At 46.3% G+C, this 19174-nt stretch overlaps 1 protein-coding gene across 1 annotated transcript; it reads right to left on the bottom strand.

Annotated features, from left to right (window-relative positions):
* Positions 1-10320: 10320 nt before the first annotated feature.
* LOC142031758 (uncharacterized) lies at positions 10321-12610 on the bottom strand. The gene is given in 3 exon segments (XM_075029404.1): positions 10321-11494; positions 11496-11884; positions 11886-12610. Coding segments are annotated over 3 exon segments (2235 nt in total). The 5' UTR covers positions 12558-12610.
* Between the last annotated feature and the right edge of the window lie 6564 nt (positions 12611-19174).

Genomic DNA, 19174 nt, shown 5'->3' with positions numbered 1-19174 from the left:
AAATTCTCCCAGGGGGCAGGATTTGTGAAGATGTAAGAAGCACATTCTATCCTTACAGTGGAAATTCATTAATCAGCCTTCATCATGCATGAACAGTAACAACAACGATACCAACCTTTGAAGACATTGCTTTTGTCCAGGGGAAGCGAAATGTGTCATAAAAAAACACCCCAAAGTGTCTTTTGTATATGTGTTCTTAAACCAAGTAAAGAGTCTTGGATGTCCACCTTACCTTCTCAAAAGGTCCTGTAAATTTTAACATTTAGTTCTGCCTAACTGCGTTTTTCTTAGGAAATAAAAACAGGAAAGAAGCAGCAGGACTTCCCTTGTATTTTAAGCATAATAGTTGTACTCTCAGGTGCCTCAAATATTAATACCACAGTAGCATGTTTCTATCATTATTTTCACCTGTAAAAAAAAACCAAAACCAGAATGTGAAAAGCAAAGACATTTAAAATTATCTAAAAGGTTTCCAGACTGGAAAGGTTAATGGAGACTCTCAGCCTAGGAACACCTCTTTTCAAAGACTGTTTCCCTGAGAAGAACCTGTGGTGAGGGCTGTCCAGATCAGGAGATAACAGAAATGCCTTTTGGAAAGCGGGTAGGATGAGGGAGAATTAGGGTTACATCATCACTGTGTTTTAAGAGACAAAAAATAGCTATTTAGCGATTTTGAATAAAGGTTGTTGTACCTCTGACTTGGCCGTTAGGAAGCATAACAAGCCTATTTTTCTCTTAATTTAAAGTCATTGCGGAACGCTGCAGAGAGGCTTTAGCTTTAGAGAGCTGGAATCAAGCGCACTCCAATTAAAGTTCACGCTGGGCGTTGTTCGAGCCCGTTCCTGTGACTGCACTGCCCCCTAGTGACTGCAGAGCCAGTTAAATAATTTACAGACTCTTTTTTTTTTAAATAAATATATATATTTACATAAAGTATTGCTATACGAGGGAGCTTTTATCAGAAAATGCCTTCATTAGGAGCAAATTGTCAAAATTCTTTTTTAAGCAATCTTACAATTCCCAGGGAAGTTTCGTTCAGTTTTCATTTTATAACAACCAATTTTTTTCTCATTCAGTTGTTGACTTGAGATGGACTTTGCTACCTTAATTAAAAAAACATCTTATTTAAAATATCAGTGCTGCTAAGATGCTGAAAGATAGTGGTTTTAATTTAGCCATATAAGTTTGTTCAGGAATGCAGGATCTCAGGCTGGAAGCTTTGCAAACTTTTAATAAAATACAGGTGGTACCACTGTTAATTTGTTTACTATCTAATATGATTCACCTACACTAGATGTCTGATGTGCTTTTAGAAGTTCCATCTGGAAAAACATTAGCATATTTTAACATGTATAAAGTGAAAACAACACATCATTTCTTTCCCCTGGGCCCTTCAATTCAGCAGCAGATTATGTACATAATGCCAGGGCAAGTTTAAGTCTCCTCCTTCAGTACCCCTCTGACCTTTGGCTCTTTACCTCAGGACTTATTTTCACATAGTGTAAGGTTAAACCACCCTGTGGGATCTATCATGCAGCGGGTATGTGAAAACACAGAAATGGAGTCTTTAGGGCCTCACCGCATGAAATGCTGAGTATCCTCCATTTCCTTTGACTCTTCTTTGGGGCTCTGATGACTGAGACAATGAGGTAGAAGGGGCTGAAGTAATGTAACAGAGGATGCACCTGTGATCTGGAAAACATGCATGTATTTTATTATTTTAGTGGATGTTGGTGCCTTTGAAGCTGTGAAAGGGAAATCTTATTAAAAAAGGATTTGATCATACTGAGCACTGATGTCTTTCCATTCCCCTGATTTCAGTCAGGAGTAGTTAACACCTTACAGGAACTGTTACTATCTCGTTGAGCCATGTATTTATTTTACAGTGATGAGGTGTTTCCTAGTATCTGTGACTTCCTCAGTTGAACAAGAGATGACTAAGGGAACAGTATTTGTAATGTCTCTACAGGAAGCTTCAGTGAAAAAGGGAAGAGGTAATGTACAGAGGCTGTGGTTCCACAACAATCCAGGATCAGACAGGTGTTGCCATTATGGCCATGTCCTTCTTCTCCTGCATTCCTTTGTCTTTCCCTTGAGCTGGGCACGACACTTAGGCTGGTCCTCTGCTGGGAATATTGGCATGTTAAGATGCTACAAAACTATTTTCTTCTGTCTTTGGCTTGTTGGGTTGGCTTTTCAGGGTGTGGAGGTGGGTTAAATTGCCCCAGGAGGTGCTAGTTCTTTATGATCCTAGTCAGAAAGGCACTCAGATTCTATAAAGCATCTCTTACAATGCTGGTTTTTTGAGATCACACTGAAAAGAAAAGGAGGATAGTATAGATAATCATACCCTCCAGATGCTGGGAGCCCCAAGTTGTGCAGCATTGAATGGGCCTCTGACCACAGCCCAGCACACCCTGCAGATCCTGTCCATGGAACAGTTAGCCCATTTTGATCATTCGAGCTCTTACAGGATTTTCCCAAAGAAGCCAGCTCTGTTCCTCATTTCTACTGTCAAACATAAAGGATGTTCCCATGAGAACTTCTCACTGCACTGTTATGTAAAGGTGAGCCCAGGCAGGAGGACTTATATAACTGGACACAATATCCCTCTGAATTAAGATTTTAAATTGTCTCAGGCAGACAACATATAAAATGTTGCTGCGAGGCATCATGTGCTACAATATGAAATTCCAGTGACTAATTGGGGGGAGGGAATATTGCTGCAAGCGATACTCTAGATTTTTCTATTCTTCTCTCTGTTAAGGAAAGTGATGCCTAACTGCATATGTGTTTATAATCACTGCAGTGTTTTTTAAGTTTGTGCTGGTTCTGGCTGGGATAGAGTTAATTTTCTCCACAGTAGCTAGTATGGGGCTCTGCTTTGGCTTTGTGCTGGAAGCAGTGTTGCTAACAGAGGGATGTTTTCCTTTACTGCTGAGCACTGCTCACACAGAGCCAAGGCCTTTTCTGCTTCTCACCCCACCCCATCAGCGAGGAGGCTGGGGGGGCACAAGAAGTTGGGAGGGGACACAGCTGGAACAGCTGACCCCAGCTGACCCAAGGGATATTCCAGACCATATGACATCATGGGAGAAGAAGAAGGAAGGGGGGGATGTTCAGAGCGATGGTGTTTGTCTTCCCAAGTGAACACTTTGCGTGATGAAGCCCTGCTTTCCTGGAGATGGCTGAACACCTGCCTGCCCATGGGAAGTGGTGGATGAATTCCTTGTTTTGATTTGCTTTGCTTTTGTGCACTGTTTTTGCTTTCCCTATTAAACTGTTTCTATCCCAACCCACGAGTTTTCTTACTTTTACCCTTCTGATTCTCTCCCCCATCCCTCCTGGGGGGCGAGTGAGTGAGTGGCTGTGTGGGTATTAGCAGCTGGCTGGGGTTAAACCACACAAAGTTTAAATTATTAAAAATCAGATTTCAAAACAGAATGAAGATTACACCATTACCACCCAAGGTTTATGCAAGATATTCTCAATAAAGTAGGATAGAGAAATATATGACTATATTTCTCATAGAACGATAGCATCATTTCTCCTAGAGGACACCCTGGAAGGTACCTGATCCATCCTCATGTTCTAAACAGTCACAATGAAGAAAAGGCTCCAAGGAAGCAAAATGCTTTTATATTCACAATTTTGGGAGCCACCAAGATAATTACTGGATCCCAGCATTACAGAAAGAAGTTTGAAGGGCTCTCCTCCAAAACTGATTATGTTCTAAGAGTGACCAAAGGTCAGGTAAATGCAAAAATGGAAAAATGTCTGAGGCAAAGATACAAAATCACATATATGTAACAATTTAGTATGAGATTTGTTTCTTCAGAGAGCAATATTAAAGTATCCTTCTCATCAGTCTTCCTCTCAGACTTTACCCAATCTTCTATACTTTAGTTTAAAATGTATGTAAAAACATAGTTAATTCTGAGAGTTTTGTTGTGAAGTTCATTTAGTTCGTAACACAGTTCTGCTGCCCTGCTAAAATGGCAAAATCTCGAGATCAAACTCAGACTGAGACCCCAAACATCTGGCAAACAGCTGAACCTAAGAATCTGGCTTTCCCAAAAAACAGCAACTTTCTAGAATGCATTAACATTGCTGTTTACATTAAAAGTCCTCTGAAACTGCTAAGTAAAACTAATAGGATCTATTCATACTAGGGATTATGCCTTAAAAGAGCCTGTAAAAATGATTTCAACTCTCAAATTTTAATAGCAGATTAAACTTAGTGAATATATGGAAGAACTTAGCGAATATATTGAACACCTTTATATGTGACCATACAGAGCTGTATTGGGTTTGTGTGGCAAGGTTTTGGTAGCGGGGGAGCTACAGGGGTGGCTTCTCAGAGAAGGTGCTAGAAGCTTCCCCGCGTCAGACAGAGCCCATGCCAGCCAGCTCCAAGACTGACCCACCACTGGTCAAGGCTGAGCCTGAAGGCGATGGGGGTAGCACCTCTGGGATATTGTATTCAGGAAGGGGAAAAACTGCTGGATAACAGCAGCCGGAGAGCAGAGTGAGAACATGGGAGAGAAACAACCCTGCGGACACCAAGAAGAAGGAGGGGAGGAGATGCTTCTGGCGCCAAAGCAGAGATTTCCCTGCAGCCCGTGGTGAAGACCGTGGTGAGGCAGGCTGTCCCCCTGCAGTCCTTGGAGGTCCATGGTGGAGCAGATCTCCACCTGCAGCCCGGGGAGGACCCCATGCCGGAGCAGGTGGACACCCGAAGGAGGCTGTGACCCCATGGACACCCTGCACTGCTGGGGTGGGTAGGTAGAGAATTCAGGAATGGAGTTGTGCCTGGGAAGAAAGGAGGGGTGGGGGGAAGATGTTTTCAGATTTAGTTTTATTCCTCATTACCCTACTCGGGTTTGATTGGCAATAAATTAAGTTAATTTTCCCTAAATCACGTCTATTTTTCCAATGATAGTAACTGGTTGAGTGATGTCTCCTTGTCCTTATCTCGATGCACAAGCTTTTTGTTATATCTTCTCTCCCCTATATAGCTGAGGGGGGAATGATACAGAGGATTTGGTGGGCACCTGGCATCCAGCCAGTGTCAACACACCACAAGACCATACTTTTTTAATTTCAAATTTTATCAGTTTTGAAATGTTATCGTGTACTTGCTGCATCTTTCTTTTGGAATTTGTAATTTTATCATGATTGGATTTTCCAGTTGATAATTCCCTTATTTCAATTTAGACTTTATTTGTAAATTGAAGTAATTGCTTCATGTCTTTCTTCTGTCTACATATTGTTCTCCTCTTTTATTCAGTTCCGTGTCTTCTTGGCTTTGTTGTCAAAATAGATATAATGAACATTTTGTGCATAATTTATTAGAGTAAAACTATCTGCTTTTTCAGAAACATTTTAAGAAGTAAACTTTCAACACTTCTAGAAGCAACAGAAATAAAAATATTTAATCCTAATATAATTCATCCATGTTTCAATATTTTCTGTTCAAGTATTTTCCATTCAAGTATTTTCCCTCTAAAACCTTCCCAAGCAGATGTTTGAGAACCATGTGGTACTTGCGCAAAGAAACCAAATATGGTAGCAAGCCTGGTGAGGGTTTACAGAAGGTAGATTTAGGTGCTTTTCATCTATGTGGTGCCTCAACAGAATTTGTATCTCAGACTGGAATCAAGATGGCCTAATGCTGTGCATGGAAGTGCCCTGGGTAAACTCAAAGGAATACTGACAACTGGGCCATCTGGAGAGCTTTTGAAACACAAAATCACAAAGTTGCACTTTTCTGAGCCACCCACTATGGACTAGTCTCCTGGAGCAGACTCGTACTCTCCAAAAACCAACAAGTCAACTCGGAAAAAGTGTTACTGACCACCTTCTATAAAATAAAGTAGCAGTAAAAGGATTCATCCAGGAAAAAGCAGTGCTCAACACTGTTCATACTTATCTCTTTGCACTTTCTGGGAAGCACTTTCATAGCAAGCTAGAAGGCTAAGCTTGCAAGAATTATGAAGACGCTCTACTAGTTCACATTTCGAACTGTGCAACAGCAGAGCAAACTCCCTGTTAGGTCCCTGGGTGACACAGAGACACTGGATATAAGGAAATGTCACACTGAAGCATGGACTGCAGACTAAAGGTTTGGCCATTCATCTGAGGGACAAGACATGGGGGTTCTAATTTCTGCTTTCAAGACAGCTGTAAAATGTATTAATGGTCCTTAGAGTGTCTTGTGGACATTTGGTAGCCTGAGTTCTTTTATGAATTTGGACCTCAGCTGATTGTTGTTCAGCGATTGCAGATGCTTCATGAGCAATCAACCAGTGAGACAAATAGTTCACACTCCTATAGTCTCTGCTGTGCTTTGTCCAGTGCTACAGGCCAAACCCCACCTCTTGTAGCTCCTCACTTCAACGGCAGGTACTTATTTTGCTTTCTCATCAGTAATATTGTAAAAAATGAGAAAACACAGGTTAGTTATGTGGGCAAAAGTACATGTCTGCAAACAAACAAAACCATTAACTGCTCTTTCAGTCTACTCAGCATTGCTTAGACTCTTGCAGGTTTTGATCGGGGAAGTTTTAACAGCACTTTTACATGTTCTAGGTGGGGAGAGACATGTCCCTTTTACTAAAAAGACTGAAGTGTAAAAATTTCTATCAAACAGTTACCTGAGTGGTTGTTTTAAACTTAGAGAATGCTTTTGCATGTGGATTTCTTTTCCTCTGAGTTGGTGCATTGTAAGATCCTGAAGTCTGTGGAAAAAACATAAACATTGTTTCTTAATTTCAGCTACAATTTCAGGAAAGACTCTATTGGTCCAGTATGTGAATTAAATATTACATTAGCTGAAGTATCAATGAATGCATTGGATGAATTGTACATCACTGCTGAAATACAAGCTAGTATTAAATACAGACTCTCTCTCTCTAGTACTTTAGAGATCATTTGTAATCTTGTGACGTTTGCATGAGGCTCACAGGGTCTTCCAAATAAGGCAATTCTGCCATGGACATCCTTGACTTTAACAAGGTGAATGTTCCTGTGTTGAAAATCTTCCCAAAGGTGTTCCGATCCAATGTTGGGGAAGGTTTCAATATGATCCCAAGAGCGAGATTAAGACTCAAACGAGGTCAAATGCCGTATACCCGAAAGAGTTTTTATTATCAAAAGTAGAAAATAGTAGCGATAGGATAGAATGGAAGAAAAGGCAGAAATCAAGCAAGCAGTCGGGATAGAGTTGCAAGGATAGTTGCCACCATGGATCCAGTGGTGTCCCATCGGTCCTCAGTCTTCAATTCTTTGGTGGTGGGTGCACACCATGGCTTGTCTCCATGGTTTTTTATAGGACATATTTCGATGATGTATGCACATATGTATGAACATGAACTATTCACACGCTGCAGGTTTTGTCTATCACACAACCTTCACGTGATCAGCACCAGAAACTAGTATCTTATCTCAAAGACTACAGTTTCCATGAGAATGGTAGCCTCCACATTCTTGCATGCTTGTCTGCTTCAGCCTGTTTCCTCTCCTGAATGCCTCAGTGGCCTAGTAATTGTCCTTATGGACAGAGGAATGTCCTGCTGAGACAGGGCATTTCGGAGACAAAGGGCACAAGATAAGCAGTTCACAATTCTTGAGATGAATGGCTTGAGATGACAGTCCAGTCTCTCACACCTAACAATCATTGAGACAAACAGCTCGAGATAACAATTCAGTCTCTCACACCACCCCAGTGGCTCAAAAATTGCTTCAGGACCCATGGTGGTTTTGAGAAAAGATAGCTATATAGAAGAGCCAGAAAAGAGCATTTCATACAATCTGTACTACCAATGGTATGGTTCCATGCACAGTGCAAATTTGTTTAACACCATCAGGTGAAACAGTAGTTGCAAATTGCCTATTAGTTACAACACATTGAATCAATTGTATAAAACATGGAATGATACATGGTAAGAACAACAACATGGCAAAACCACACAACAAGTAAAACAGGATTTGCTTAAACCATGAACCACCAGGGAGCCAGGTAAACATGTCAAAGTCCCAGCCTTTCCATGTCTGGACAGGAACATGGGTCAGCTTTCATATTCCCTCAGTAATTTGTTTGACAATTTTCCCACTGTCATCAATTTTTAAACAGTTAGAATCATTTAGTTTACCACAAACACCTCTTTCCTTGGCTAGCAGGTAGTTGAGAACCATGCAATGTTGTAATATTGCTGTTCGCATTTGTGTGGCTTGATCTGCCAATAGATCAAGGTCACAGGCTGTCTCATTAGTAATGATCTCTAGGACAGCTTGGAACCGGACAATGCGATTTAGGTTATACATAAGTTCTTAAGCACCTCTAACCCACTTGTTGGGGTTCCAGGTGGCAGGTCCATAATGTTGTATGATACGTTGAGGGGTCCACTTGTCTTTGCCCCAGGTTTGACCACTCCCGCCTGCTATAGAGGTATCAATGGATCGCCAATATCAATTGAGATCATCATATACCTTAACACCCAGTCCATCCCCTTCATCCTCTGGGAGCAGACAAAACAAGGGGTGAATTACCCCCACATAACACACTCCAGTCCAATTTGCTGGTAGCAGTTTGTAGGCACGTTGGCCACACACTCAATAGTGATCCTTTAAGGCTTGTGCACCATTTTCAAACAAACCAGTAGATGTCCGTGGTGATTGGAAATATGTTGAATTACCTACTCCTAGAGGATGATCTGACGGACCTTTCATCAACAACCTGTCCATGGTTTTTCCCACTTCTTCTGTGGTGCCCCAACTGATAGTAAGTCCATCCAGACCTATGCTCAAATGTCCCTGACAGTGGTCTTTATTATCATTTGACCACCAAATTTGAGTCCCCTCAAGGAGACGAGAATCTGTTTTATCAGTGAGTCTGCATTTCCAGGCACCAGAACTGCGGTGGACTGGATATTGTATTGTCCAGGGCTGTGTGTCTTCACCCCAGTAAGAATAATTTTTGACCTCACTGTAATTACTCACTAACCATTTTGGGGAAATAGGGACAGCAGTCCATGGCCAGCTTTCTAAACTTAAGGGCCCACCACATACCCAACAATTAGTCAGATTAAAAGTGTTGGCTATAAATTTATTTTGCCACCCCAAGTCAAAGAGGGGGGTACAGGAGTTTCCCCAGATATTAAAGGTGGCGACAGTGATCGACCAAAACAATGTCTGCGGTGGTATATCAAGCATCCTATAAATATTAACAAAGCAATCACTGATAAAACTACACAAACAATCAACAGCTTCATGTATTCCTTCAGGCAGGCTCCAGAGTCTTCACCTGAAAGAGAAAAGAAAAACAGACTGGGTTTGTTCTAAGGAACCGGAAGTAAATTGTTATTAGAAGGATGGAATAATCCACCTGGTATTGATTTTATCTTCTTTTCCATGAGCATCTTTTTCTTTCCAGCATATTTATTCATCGGGGTTTCCAGTACCAGAGGTATGGCTCCCACTATGGGGAGTTCAGCTAAGACTGGTTGGATACGGTTCCGCCCAGAGGCTCTCTGGGCCACCCCATCAGGGGGCGGACTTCCTGCTAAAACTGGTTTGGTTACTTTAAACTGGCCTCTAAGCACTATAGGCTGTTGTCAAATAGTTCCTTCAGCCTCTCTCAAGGCTAAACTGACTACAAACAAACCTTTCTCCCAAGCACTATATCTTTTTTCCGCATCCTTAAAACTGCAAGAATAGAAACCAATAGGTCAAGTGGGTCCTTCGGGGCCCTTTTGCCATAAATGTATTGATAGCCCGCTTTTGGCAAATCCCTGTTCAATGTGGACAGGGTCTGTGGGGTGAATAAGACCGAGAGCTTGATGGGCAGTCACTTCAAAAACTAGCAACTGCAATGCCTTTTCGTGGGGCTTAGTCCATTCCCACAGAGCCCCTTTTCGCAACAAGTCATACAGGGGTCTTGCAATAATTGAAAAATCAGGGATATGTTTCCTCCAAAACACAAGTAATCCTTGTATGTGCTGCAAATCCTTTTTTGACTCTGGTATTTTAATCTGATCCAATGAGGAAAGGGTGTCGGGGGTGATACATGTCATTCCTCCCTTCCACCAAATTCTTAAAAACTTTACTTTGCTTGAGGGTGTTTGTATCTTCTCTGGTGGAATTTTCAGCCCCAAGCTTTCCAAGTGAAAGATTATATTATCCTGAGTTTTCTGAACCTTTTCTGTTTCATCCTCACCTACAAGAATGTCATCAATGTACTGATAAACATTGACCCCCTCCTCTGCCTGAATTAATTCTAGCTCCTGCGCTAGTGCATGATGAGCTAGAGTGGGGGAATGCTTATACCCTTGTGGGAGTTGGGTAAAAGTAAATTGCTGACCCTCCCAAGTAAATGCAAAGTGGTCTTGATCCTCTCTTTGCAGGGGGACCATAAAAAACCATATCTTTAACATCCACTGTTGCCATAATAGGGTGGGCTTGTTCCTGGATTGTAGCTATAAACTCAGCAATATTTGGTACCGCAGCTGTCAATGGATCAGTATTTACATTAAATCTGCAATAATCTACAGTTAATCTCCACTTGCCATTAGGTTTTTCCACTGGCCACACCAGGGAGTTAAAAGGAGAATGGGTTGGAATCACGATACCCTGTCCCTTTAAGTCCTCTAACACAGGGGCTATTCCCTCTCTGGCCCCCAAGGGTATCGGGTAGGGCTTAACATTTGTAAGCTTTGAAGGGGGAAGCAGTGGCACGGTTTCTAACAGCCGAATATCTATTGTGAGAGAGCCAAATGACCACTGTCTCCCTTTATTATCAGTCCAGGTTTTTCCCTTTAAAACTTTGAGTCCTAAAAGGTTAAGTGGAAACTCCCCCACCACCATTGTCACTGTAGTGGCACTATCTTCTCCCAGCAAACGCAGGCTGACCACTGCTAATACCTGTGGCTGAACAATGCCGAATGTATCTGCCACAAAAAGCCGCTGTTTGGAGGGTGTAATTCTGCAGTTAGCAGAGTCTTTGGTTTTAATAGCTGAAATATGAGTTCCAGTATCTACCAAAAAGGTGACTGGGACTTGTCTTGGCCCCACAATACCTGTAATTAGTAAATCAACCCGGCTGTTTTCAGTGAGTTGTCTAATATACATCCAACTTTCGCCCCCCTGCTCACCACCGAAAGGAGAAGGATCTAGTTTTCCGATGGCTTTGGGTGGCATTAAGTCACGCGGAATCCCCTTCTGGTATCCCCACGCCCACAGTATATTACGTTTGTTCGGGATATCTCTCCCCCCTGGCGGTTTAGCAAGGGGTGTTCTCTCATCACTCCCAGGGCACAGAACTATTTCTACTTCAGCCCACCTCAAGCCCCTGGAGTCTGTTTTGGTGGCTGGAGGGTTAACAGGACCATACTTCCGCCTGTAATTAATTAATTCCTGGGCCACTTCTCCCCAGGTCCACATTTTCTTATCTGGGAGGCTGCGGTGCTGATCAGGCATGAATCCTCCTGAAGCAGCCAACACTCTCGCCCTGGGGCATCGCCTGTATTTTTTCTTGTAATTGTATACTAATGGGTTTCAGAGAATCAGGGAGTCCCCGTATAAGGGGAGTCATTCGCTCAGGATCCACTGACATCATCATTGGGGACTCCTGCCTAGGCTCCAATTTTCGATCATACATCACCTGCAGACAAGCTGCCTTTTGCACACTCTCCACTAATTGATCAACAGTCCCCGTAATCGCGAGGGGCTCCCCCATCTCCGAGGGGTTTGAACCCCCTGCCCAATAGGCTGCCCGTTGGGTTAAAGACCAGGGGGCACGGTGATTCCCAGTAGTTAAAAACACTCCCGGTCCCCAATACCCTTCCACCTCCTTTTCACTTAACAGAACCTGGTCGGCCCCCCGCCCCCGACAACGATACCCTCTACACATACTCCGTTTCTGACTCCTTAGGGGTTTGGCCAAATTCATTTTTTAGTTTTGCCAACTCAGTGACAGTACAGGGGACCTCTTTAGTTGTAACTTGAGGACACTGGTCCTGCTCATCATCATAAGTATATTCAGTTTTGACTAAAAGTTGCAATGAAGGCAGCTCTAACTTCTCCACTCTCTCTTTTGCTGCCTGCAGGTCCTTAAAGGGGTAGCCAATTTCTGATCTTGGAGGAATTTCCTCACGGACAGTACCCACGAGGAGCTGCTCCTTAAGAGCAATTTGCAAATGTTTCACTTGGTTCTTTTCTGCTTCAAGTTGTGCTTTTAATCCCGCCACTTGTCCCATAAGGGACTGAACAAGATTTTGGAGGGATTCAATAATTTGAGATTCTGCAGTGAGGTGGCAATCTGTATCCTCCACTGCTGCGGCCAGGCTGGCACCAAGAACGGCACAGACAATTGCTTTTCCTTTCCCTGACCGCACTCTAGCATCTTTCTGTAAAGCGACCATTCGATCAACAACGCTCTGCGGATTATACCAATTTCCCTGACCCCAGTCTATCCCAAGCACAGAGGGTCGCGCTTTATGTTTTTCTAAAAAATCAAACAAAGCTTCTTTCCCCAAATGGGCAATTCTGCTATCACTCATCTTATACAAAGTGGGGAAGCAGTTGTCTCAGGAAGGCAGCACATAAAGTTTCAAACACCACAAGCCTGCCCTCCTTACGTTCCTGAGAGGTCTCATGTATTAAAGCAGGGAAACAGTACGGGACTCTTGTCTCAAGGGATCCTGTCTGTGATGCCAATTTAAATGTCCCAATCCAATGTTGGGGAAGGTTTCGATATGATCCCAAGAGCGAGATTAAGACTCAAACGAGGTCAAATGCTGTATAGTCAAAAGAGCTTTTATTATCAAAAGTATCAAATGTGGAAAATGGTGGCGATAGGATAGAATGGAAGAAAAGGCAGAAATCAAGCAAGCAGTCAGGATAGAGTTGCAAGGATAGTCACCACCACAGATCCAGCGGCGTCCTGTTGGTCCTCAGGCAAGCAGTCGGTGGTGGGAGTTGCAAGGACGGTCACTACCATGGATCCAGCGGCATCCCATTGGTCCTCAATCTTCAATTCTTTGGCGGTGAAGAAGGCCGCAACACCTTGTCTCTATGAGTTTTTAATAGGGCATATTTCGATGATGTCATGAGCTGCAGGTTTCATCTATCACATGACCTTCCCGTGATCAACACCAGATCAGCTCCAGCCAGTTTCCTCCTCTGGATGCCTCAATGGCCTGGTAATTGTCCTTATGGACAGAGGAGTGTCCTGCTTAAAATGGCCATCTTAGAGGCAAAGGGCTCAATATAAGTAGTTCACAGTTCCTTGAGGTGACAGCCCAGTCCCTCACACCTAACAATCTTTGAGGCAAATGGTTAAAGATAACAATTCAGTCACTTACACCAGACCTTGTCAAAATAATTTCCCCGGCAGCCGAGATCTCATCAAAAATATTTTCCCTGGGCAGCAAAGCCCTCATCGAAAAGAAGTTCCCTGGCAGCCGAGACCTGGTGGGAAAAATGCTCCCCGGCAGCCGAGCCCTCATCAAAAAAAATTCCCTAGCAGCCAAGCCCTTGATGAAAAAAAAGTTCCTTGGCAGACGAGATCTTGTCGAAAAGCAGTTCCACGGCAGCTGAGACCTTGTTGAGAAAAAGGTCCCTGGCAGCTGAGGTCTTGTATAAAAACAGTTGCCCGGCAGCCGAGCCCTTGTCGAAAATTTTTCTTTTGGGCAGCCGAGCCCTCATCGAAAAAAAGGTCCCTGGCAGCCAAACCCCCATCAAAAATTTTTATTTCGGCAGCCGAGCCCTCGTCAAAAATTTTTTCCTCAGCAGCCAAGCCCTCGTCGAAAAAAAAGTACTCGGCAGCCGAGCCCTCATCGAAAATATTTCCTTTGGCAGTCGAGCCGTCATCGAAAATTTTATCTTCGGCAGCCGAGCCCTCATCGAAAATTTTTCTTCGGCATCCGAGCCCTTGTCGAAATTTTTTTCTTCGGCAGCCGAGCCCTGGTAAAAAAAAGGTCCCCAGCAGCCGAACCCTCATCGAAAATTTTATCTTCGGCAGCCGAGCCCTCATCGAAAAAAAAAGTCTTTGGCAGCCGAGCCCTCATCCAAAAAATGTTCTACGGGGGCTCATCCAGCACCGAAATAAATTTCAACGGGGGCTCGGCTGGCCCCAAAAAAATTTTCAACGGGGCCTCAAATGGCCCTGAAGAAATTTTCGACGGGGGCTCGGCTGGCACTGAAAATATTTTTGACGGGGTCTCGGCTGGCACTGAAAAAATTTTCGACAGGGGCTCGAATGGCTCCGAAAAAATTTTCAAAGGGGGCTCGGCCAGCGCCAAAAAAATTTTCGACAGGGGCATGGCTGGTGCCAAATAAATTTTCGACGGAGGCTCAGCTGTCCCTGAATAAAATTTCGACGGGTCTTGCCCAGCCCCGAAAAAATTTTCGACGGGGGCTCAGTCAGCCCCAAAAACATTTTTGATGGGGGCTCGTCTGGCACCGAAAAAGTTTTTGATGGGGGCTCAGCTGGTGCCAAAAAAACATTTGATGGGGGCTCGACCAGCCCAGAAAAAATTTTCAACAGGGGCTCGGCCAGCACCGAAAAAATTTTCGACGGGGGCTCGGCCAGCGCCGAAAATATTTTCAATGGGGTCTCAGCTGGCACCCAGAATATTTTCGACGGGATCTCGGCTGGCCCCTAAAAACTTTTCGACGGGGGCTCGGCCGGCACCGAAAATATTTTCGACGGGGGCTCGGCCGGCGCCGAAAAAAAATTTCAATGCAGGATCGTCTGCCGCCAAAAAAATTGTCAACAGGGTCTCAGCTGGCACCAAAAAAAAATTTGACGAGGGCTCAGCTGGCCCTGAAAAAAATTTCTACGGGGGCTCGGCTGGCCCCAAAAAAATTTTCGATGGGGACTCGGCCGGCACTGACAAAAATTTCAATGGGGGTCACCCGGCACCGGAAAAAATTTCGACCAGGTCTCGGCCGGTGCCGACAAAAATTTTGACAGGGGCTCAGCCAGCACTGAAAAAATTTTCGACGGGGGCTTGGCCGGCGCCAAAAAAGTTTTCAATGGAGTCTCAGCCGGCACCGAAAAAGTTTTCGACCAGGTCTCGGCTAGCGTTGAAAAAATCTTTGACAGGGGCTTGGCCGGCGCTAATAAAATTTTCTACTGGGGGCCAGTGCCTAAAAATTTTCGACGGGTGCTCGGCCGGCCCCAAAAAAATTTTCAATGGGGACTCGGCCAGTGCCAAAAACGTCTATGACGGGGGCTCAGCCGGCGCTAATAAAATTTTCTACAGGTGGGCGGCGCCGAAAAATTTTTCAACAGGGCCTCAGCCGGCACCATAAAAATTTTTGACATGGTCTCGGCTGGCACCGACAAAAATTTCGACAGCGGCTCCGCCAGCACCGAAAAAATTTTCGACAGGGGCTTGGCCGGTACATACAAAAATTCCGACAGGGGCTCGGCCGGTGACGAAAAAGTTTTCAACGGGGGCTCAGCAAGGGTTGTACAGTCATCTTGGCTCTAGTAGCCGTCGGTGAGCTTTGCAGACAGCCGTGCCGACAGTGTTTTATGAGACGATTGGAGCTGTGGGGCGTGGGCTGTTGAGGGGCAGTGAAGCAGATTTGAGTCTCTAAGGTGTTAAGTCTTGCACAGGATGGGCTTAAAGTTTGGCCCTTTTTTCCTAAGATGGCAGGGTGTAGTTGGACTCCAGATGGTCTTCGTAGGTGGAGTCCAGACCTCTGGAATTGTTAAGTTCTTTCTCTGCATCTTGGTGACTTGTTCAATATGGGTTTTTTTCAGATGCAGAGGGACAAGTTGCGTGCCCCAGAGTGACAGAGAAAGGGAGTGGAGCATAAGAAGGTGGGTCTGTGAGTGGAATAAGAGGGAAGATGTGGCTGGTGGCTCTATGACTAGCTGATCGGGTTCTTTTTTTCTTTTATTTTGAAGGTAGGAAGCAAGGAGCGAAGTGGGCCATCGGTACCGGAGGTGACTCGGGCAAGGTGAGTCATGACTACTGGGTTAAAGGAACTGTTCCTTTGGAGGTGTTGTATTGTTGCAAAGTTGGAAGCATCCCTTGTCTTTTGTTTTTTGCAGGTGGGGCACGCAGCCTTGGAGAGGCGAAGTCGCAGGCCAGTGAGCAGTCTGAGAAGGTGAGGTGGTTGTGGGCTGGGTTGGTGTTGAATATTGAAGTATTAGGTGGTTGCTCGGTTAAGCGTTTACCTTTTGTTTTGCAGGCGCTGCGCAGGCCAGCTTTGGAACGGGATGAGCCTTTGAGGTGAGCTGTGGCTTAGAGAGGAGGAGCGTGGGGCCGGTGACTTCTCGCGAGTGCTGTGCTAATTTTATGTGTCTTGCTGTCTCAGGTACCATGCGTGATGATGGCCGCAGGGCCTGACTCTGGAATGAGCAGGTAAGCATAACGCTGTCGTGTGTGTGTGTGTGTGTGTGATTAAGTGGGGGGTTGGGAAAGTAGCTGGTGTTGGCTGATGGGTTACTTACTGCCTCTTCTGATTTTGTTGCCTTTTTTTTTTTGTCTTCACTGTAGATGATGAAGAGGAACCTGGCGACTGCTGGATCATCCCAGTTAGCCCATGTGATTTTTGTGGAGGATGGATTTGTACCCTTGGCCCTCTGAAAGTTAAGTTGAGGGACCCGGGCTGGGGAGAGACTCTGAGGGAGGGACACAGCTGGGAATTGCAGGGGGCAGTTTTAAAGTTAGAGTAGGAGGGCAGGAGCAGTCCTGTTTGGGCAGATGAAGGGAGCGCGTTGCTTTTCAGCCCGAGACCAGCGTGTGCCGGGCAGGGCAGTTCCAGCCTGTGTCTGTGGTGGCGTGTAGTCTGTCTTGTGTGCCTTCGACCTTCCTTGGCTCTCGATGCCATCATCAGTCTTTGTGCTCAGGGAGTGCGGCATGTGATTCGGGAACAGTCCCTAGGGTCTTGAATGGTCTGTGTTGTGTGTGTGTTGTGTGCATGGATGCGTTTGGCTTGGAGCTGCTCTGCCCGGGGATCTAGAGTCAGGGGTAGTTTGAAGAGCAATAAGAGTCTATGGGTGAAATCTTGATTTGCCTTAATTCTTTAGGCAAGGGTTGTACAGTCATCTTGGCTCTAGTAGCCGTCGGTGAGCTTTGCAGACAGCCGTGCCGATATTGTTTTATGAGACGATTGGAGCTGTGGGGCATGGGCTGTTGAGGGGCAGTGAAGCAGATTTGAGTCTCTAAGGTGTTAAGTCTTGCACGGGATGGGCTTAAAGTTTGGCCCTGTCTCTGGTTCCCCAATGACCATATTTTAGAATTCCTCCGTGCTTCTTTTGTACACATTGCTATTTGTCCTGGTTTTGGCTTGGATAGGCTTAGTTTTCTTTCTAGTAGCTGGTATAGTGTTATGTTTTGGATTTAGTAAGAGAAGAATGTTGGTAACACACTGATGTTTTCAGTTGTTGCCAAGTATTTATACTAAGTCAATTTATACTAAGTTTAGACTAAGTCAAGGATTTTTCAGCTTCTCATGCCCAGCCAGCAAGAAGGCAGGAGGGGCACAAGAAGTTGCAAGGGGACACAGCCGGGACAGCTGACCCAAATTGGCCAAAGGGGTATTCCATACTGTGTGATGTCATGCCTGGTATATAAACTGGGGGGAGGTGGCCTGGGAGGCGGGCGATATCGCTGCTCAGGAACTGACTGGGCATCAGTCTGCGAGTGATGAGCAATTGCATTGTGCATCACTTGTTTTGTACATTCCAATTCTTCTATTGTCATTTTATTATTGTTTTTATTATCATTATTATTTTCTTCCTTTCTGTCCTGTTAAACTGTTCCTATCTCAACCCAGGAGTTTTTACTCCCCCCCGATTCTCTCCCCCCTTCGCTCTGGGTGGGGAGGAAGTAAGCGAGCAGCTGCGTGGTACTTAGTTGCTGGCTGGGGTTAAACCGTAACACTATTCTTTTTGCTCTCCAGCTCTCTTTTTTCCTGCCTCTGTGTCCCTATTTCTTAATTTTTCCCTCTCTGCCCTGTAGCATGTAGCTATGTGGTTTGGTTTGTGTTGTTCCACCCCACCGCCCCACAGCCCCAGCCCTTCCCTCCATCGTTTGCTGTCCCGGCTCCCTGTCCCCGCCGTTTCATTCCTCCCTCTCTGCCTTGTCCTTTGTCACTTTTTTTGTCTTACTCCATCTCTCTCAGTCCAACTCCCTGCCCCTGCTGTTCTTTCCTCCCTCTCTGTCATGCTGCCCATCCCAGGTTTTTCCTGCTTCTCCATCCTGCTCCCCGGCTGGTCTCTGTGCCACCCCCCCTCCCTCTTCGTGCTGCCTCTCTTCCTCTCTCCCTGCCGCTTCTTTCTCCATCCCTGCCGGGCTCCCTGTCCCCGTCCTTCTCTCTGGGACCCGCTCCCTGCTTTCTCGCTACACCCCCGCTGTCCAGCCAGCTGCCGCTTTTCTCCTCTCTTCCAGTGTGCTGCTCCTCGGTTTTGGCAGCCCATCGCTCCAGGCGCCAGCCGACCGACCGCGCGTTCCCCGACGGACCGACGAGCCGAGGCGTCCCAGGGGCAGGGGGGGCGCCGGGGGGCCCCTAGCTCCGGAGCAGACTCGCTGGCAGGATGAGTTAAATAAACGCTGGCCGTCCGTCCCCTTTGCCCTCCGGGCTGCGTTTGCGCTCCCTTTGCACGGGGCGAGGGGCCGTGAGGGAGCCCAGGGGAGGAGGAGGTGAGGCGCTGGGGGGGTCGGGCCGTGCCCCCCCCCGTTCCTGCTGGGCTCCAGCTGCGGGCCGGGGCTGGAGGAGCCCCAGGTGCGGGCAGTGAGGCTGATGGCGACGGCCCCTCCCGGGAAAGGGGGGTCGGCCGGGGCGGGGCCGGTGGGAGCCCAGGCAGGAGCGGAGCGGTGGCCGGGCTGTGGCTGCCCCTCGGGAGAAGGTGAGCGGGGCCGGGCGCCCCTCGGACCGCGAACGTCGGAGGCGGGGGTGGCCCGGGGGAGGTGGGGGCCGCCTGTGCCGAGGTCGGGGGGGCCCTGGGGGCTGGGAGCACGGGCCCCCGTGGCGGGGCTGCGCAATGGCGCGGCGGGTCCCGGGGAAAGCCCCGAGGAGGACGGCGGGGTCCGTGCCGGACGCACGGAGCGGCAGCGGGGCCGCGCCGTGCCGGAGCCGGGCGGCGAAAGCGCGCCGAAGCTGCCCGGACCGGCGCGGGGGGCTCGGCGGGAACTGCGGCTGCGCCGGCGGGGGG

This window comes from Buteo buteo, chromosome 6 (genome assembly GCF_964188355.1).
Source record: "Buteo buteo chromosome 6, bButBut1.hap1.1, whole genome shotgun sequence".
Classification (NCBI taxonomy): domain Eukaryota; kingdom Metazoa; phylum Chordata; class Aves; order Accipitriformes; family Accipitridae; genus Buteo; species Buteo buteo.
Note: the sequence above shows the minus strand (reverse complement) of the source record. Positions and strands in the feature narration are given on the sequence as shown.